This window comes from Penaeus japonicus, unplaced genomic scaffold, assembly GCF_977035675.1.
Source record: "Penaeus japonicus unplaced genomic scaffold, GWHDUDI00000001_assembly GWHDUDI00000006, whole genome shotgun sequence".
NCBI lineage: Eukaryota > Metazoa > Arthropoda > Malacostraca > Decapoda > Penaeidae > Penaeus > Penaeus japonicus.
Window position 1 is genome coordinate 36599647 of NW_028234408.1, and position 5000 is coordinate 36604646.

Consider the following 5000-nt stretch of genomic DNA (forward strand, 5'->3'; position numbering starts at 1 on the left):
CCTCTGCTTTATAGGGTTACGGTAAGCATATCCATAGAATTTCCTGGAGGAAGGCATCAGCCTTAGGAATCTGTAATAGTTTAAAAGCCACACTAAATTTTTATGATGTATCACCAGTAAACTTTCGTTATTCACTGTGATTATAATGTAATTTCTTTTTAACCAATAACAAACACATTATCAAAACAAGCGCTCACTACTAACCACCTTAATCTAGGCGTGAGCACAGGTGAGACAGCTCTGAAGCTATGTATGCTGTGAGTTAAAGAAAAAGTGATAATAATATGAAGTACCAGTGATAATATATAATTTTGAGAGGGTAATTTCAGAATTTCAGAAAATTACTCAAGCACCGATGGAGTAAATAAGTAAATAACATACCAGTCGATTTCTCAACCTAAAAAGGTTATGCAAAAATATACAAAAAATACAGGATATAGTTCATCTTGACACATAATATGAAATAGAAATATATTTGGCCCAGAGAAGAACCTGTTCAAGTTACTTCCACAAGACGAGCTAGACGAAAAATATCTTCAGAAGATAGTGTTATTGATATCATACCTTGTAAATCAAACTTAGCGAAATTGGATACCTTACAAGTACTGTGTGTAAAGAGCAGTCAAAGGAGGAATCGGTAAATAACTACGTAGTATGGGTAGATTACTCAATGTTTGAAATGTGATCTGGAACTAGAGTGAACCGGGAAAGGCTTCAGAAGAAATTTGAGAAGAATTCATATATGACGAAAGAATCAAATTCTTGAACTGCATATATTTGAATACAGTATAACTAAGAATTACTTTTGAGGAACTATGAATTGGTTACCATTCAAAATTGTAAATGTTTTAATGAAAGCAACCAATACAATGTTCAAATTGGTAATCCTTATTCGCGTGATAATTTGTTTCTTTGTCTTTTATGCGCGTGTAGATTATATGTATTAAACATCATTACTAAATGTAAAAAAAAAAACTTTCGTTGCTGATTAAACACTCATAAAAAAATGTTCATAGTATCTACTTCCATAGCCATCGTTACATCACTATATATATGTATATATATATATATACATATATATGTATACATATAAATATATATTCATACAGTTATGTATATATATGAACACACACACACACATTATATATATATATATATATATATATATATATATATATATATATATATATATATATATATAAATATATATATATACATATATATATATATATATATATATATATATATATATATATATATATAAATGAATATATAAACATATATCAAATGTAGAGTAAAGCGACCACTCGGGTTTCGAACTGTAGACCGGTCTTTTTTTGGCTAGTGTGACGAAAACGAGCTTTATTGCCAGAGCAATAGATAACAACTGCATTTTCTGATAAGTCTTGGGGGTCTCAGGGTTTTTAGTTAGAAAGATAATTAATAAAAGAGGGAGTGATGTCTTCACTAGTTACATACTGTCTTCATATATCCTAACTTAACCTTTTCCTTCTCTAATTTTCTTTCAAACATACACAACTAAAGTGAAACAAATCAGTTTCAAAGTGCGGCTAAAACGAATATGATATTAAAAGAATAACAACCCCTCGAAGTGAATTATCACTAGACGACCCACCGGTGAATAAGAGATACACAGTCACGACTGGCTTGTGGCCGAAGCTTGAAAGGGTTTCATATGTCTGATTTTCCCATTCTTCTGGTACTAGTTTCACAGGATAACTTGTTTGTGATTTAAGCCTAAGCAGTGAAAATCTGATACTATGCAGAATAACGACGAGTTTTTTTTTTCTACAAGAGCACGTGCCTGTGTATGTGATATGAGTATTACTAGTTTTATCATTTTTAATCACCTGTGTGCTGATATGTAGCGTGTTGCGGTATCTACACTGATGATGCAATAAGCTCGAATTATGTCATAGCGAAGCTTCAGCAAACGTGGTGCAATAAGTGTAGTTAACGTTTTTTTTTTTTTTTTTTTTTTTACAGATCATGGATGTCACATGTTGTAATTATTGTTTATTTTATACTTAAAACTAACCTTTAAAATGCAAGATAGATACAGATCATTATATGATCGTATGGGCATGCATTACACACGCAACACATACACGCGCAGTCACAGACACCTGTAGACGTGAGTGTCTGTAAAAAAGGTTTTGTTTTTGTTTTATAAATTAACATACAGACGCTATCAAAATCTAAGAGGCTGTCAATTCATATCAGTAAGACATACACTTTGATGTAACTTAGGATCGTACTAAATAATCGCAATCAGTGACAATCAAGAAATAACATGTCAATAAAATTGATGTAAAATTAACATCAGTATTTCCCACAGATGAATGACGTAGCATGTGACATTATTCAACTTTACACGTTTCTTTTAAACGCAATGATGAACTATTTGGGTTTTATTATAGCATTTCCCCGTCACTTTAAAATTCGCGGCTCCTATAAACGCTTTAATTGTTCGCGCCTCTTGAGTTCCTGCAAGTCCAGCCATTCTATAGAGAGTCTAGGTCATCTCCAGTTAGCAATGACCTTGTGTAAAGAAAATAAAGAATGATGTAATTGCATCTTCAGATTACGCTCATAAAATAGGCATGAATCATGACCGAAATTTACCTTTCCCACAATTCCCCTGTCTGTAATCTGATTGGTCCAACTTGGAATGTTTTCATCGGCGGACCAATCACAGCATAGCATTGCATCATGGGAAAAGCAAGAGAGCTAATATTTGTACCACAGCAGAGGTTCTTGTACAAAGTTTGTGTACTAGAGGGGCGGCCGGCACCAGTCACAACAACCCCGAGTGACATGTGCTTCACGTAGCGCGAGCTGCAATATTTTCACTTTTACCATGGAACTCGCCGATAAGCTTGGTCTTTTAGGTCTGTCAGACCAGAAGGTGAAGGAGACTCTGAAAAATGAATCCTTGTCCAAGTTGTTAGGGTCCATTGCAGATCAGGTGAGAACATATGTGATTTTGACTCCCAAGGTATTAAACTAATTTGTACACAAAAGGTAAAACTGATTATAAGCGAGAATTAAAAAGAAAAATCGTGCTCACTCTTCTCGCTTTAAAAAAATAAGAATTGCTCATGTAATTAATTATCTAAGTCCATGAAGATAATACATGCTTTTAAAACCTTTAGAAAGTTAGACCAAAATGCCCTTTTCACATCATGCATGGTTGATTGTTAAAAAAAAAAAAAAAAAGTCAAGCATAGAAAATTTGATTTTCTTAATTGTATTGGCTGTGTTGCATCTAAATTCTCTGGAAACTTGCTGGTTGATAGTTGGCCTGCAATTTGAAGGACAACATGATAGTAGTGCATAGTTAAGCAGATACTATGACCCCCATGTTTCGTGCTCAAGAAACATTTTTCCCATCCCTCCAATTTCTAACTGTTACCCTTGGTGTCAAGAGTATCCTGCCTTAACAGCCAGTTAGCTCATCTGAGCCCCCATCTGCAATGGCTTAAGAAAAAATGTGAACTGTAAAGGCCCCAGATAATTTGGGGAGGGCATAGAATGGATCAGGTTCTTCAACCTTCATCATGCACTGGTAGACAATCAACTAATGTCTTTTTGTTTTAGCTGATGTACACTTATTTGATAAAATGGCCATCTGTCAGGAAAAATAAGTTCAGGATGTTTAGTTTGACCATAGACGACAGCCAATGTTTGTTTATCTTCGAGATTGATTTTTTGAGTGAGTTTCATGTCCGTTGTATAGTGGAAATGTATGTGTTTACAATAGTTGTTCAGGTACGGGATATACATATTGATAATGTATTAAAAAAAATTAATCGCTTTATAAGGATCCAGTCCAAGCTCTATGTATGGAAATCAATATAAAATCTAAAAATCAAGCTAAGTAGCATGAATCTCGATGAAAAGGCAGGTTCTAGGGGGAACAAAGCCCACCCTTGGCTAGGGCTAACTTCTAAACTATGTAATGATAGGTTGTTCATTGAGTTAGGATTTTATAGACAAATATGGCCTGAAAACAGATGTGGGAAAGGAATCGCATATTTAACATCATTATTTTACATGTAAACAGCTATATGGTGGAACCAAGATATATTTTATGGTAAATATATCAATGCAATTTATGAATATATTACCCTGCTATTTCCCTGATCTACTCCCTGTCCTCCCCTACTACTGGGGCCCAGATTGTGGGGTATTAGAGGAAGAATTGCAGATTATATCCTCTTTATAATAGTAGTCGAGGGTAAGAGAATTCACTGATGCCACTTTCATGCTATTATGTAATGTGGCACTATCTGGAAAATTTGCCATAAATTAAAATACTCATGTATATGCACATGACTATACTCGCAAACATATAAACACACACACACAATTGGTGTTCAATAAACTTCTGTGATTTTTATATATATATCTCTTCTTGTACTTGACATGATTTTGCCTCCCATAGAAAAGGGGTTTCATTTACATATTATTCTTGTTTCTCCTCAGGCTCGGGAAAATGGAGAGTTGAACAAGAATGCTGGAAACCTCCTTTACAACCTTGGAACAAAACTACCACGTCAGTTCCACAATCGCCTTCCCTTTTTGGTTGATTACATCACAAAAGGTGGCATTAATCAAGAAGCCAAACTAACTGCGGCAATCAAGTTTGTCCAGGTATGTGGGCCTAGGGATTATATTTGAGATTATTGCCATGAAAATGTTGCTGGATATTTTTTAATATTTTATATTTTCTGTTTATTTTCTAGAGTTTTTGCCTTGTGATTTATAGTGTGTACTTTATTAGATTCTTTACTGTTTTATTTATGGTTTATATTTCATATCTGTCAAAGTTTTTTTTATATTTATGAGAGAGGTACTGTTTGAACTTTATCATTACTAGCTTTGTTGAGTTATCTACTTCAGTTTTATCATTAGTGCTATTAACCCTTTCCCGACGGGTGCACTTTCTACGCGAAGTCCCATATGCCGGGCGATTG

General features: G+C 34.1%; 1 protein-coding gene across 2 annotated transcripts in view; it reads left to right on the plus strand.

Moving 5' to 3' along the window:
- Positions 1 to 1653: 1653 nt before the first annotated feature.
- GlnRS (Glutaminyl-tRNA synthetase) overlaps positions 1654 to 5000 on the plus strand; it is a 10916-nt gene continuing 7569 nt past the window's right edge. The window contains exons 1-2 of one of the 2 annotated variants that reach the window (XM_043007667.2): positions 1654 to 2989; positions 4510 to 4677. In XM_043007667.2, coding sequence (XP_042863601.1) covers positions 2882 to 2989; positions 4510 to 4677 — 276 coding nt within the window. In that variant the 5' untranslated portion in view covers positions 1654 to 2881. The remainder of the gene's footprint in view (positions 2990 to 4509; positions 4678 to 5000) is intronic. The other variant, XM_086537961.1, reaches the window with a different exon arrangement.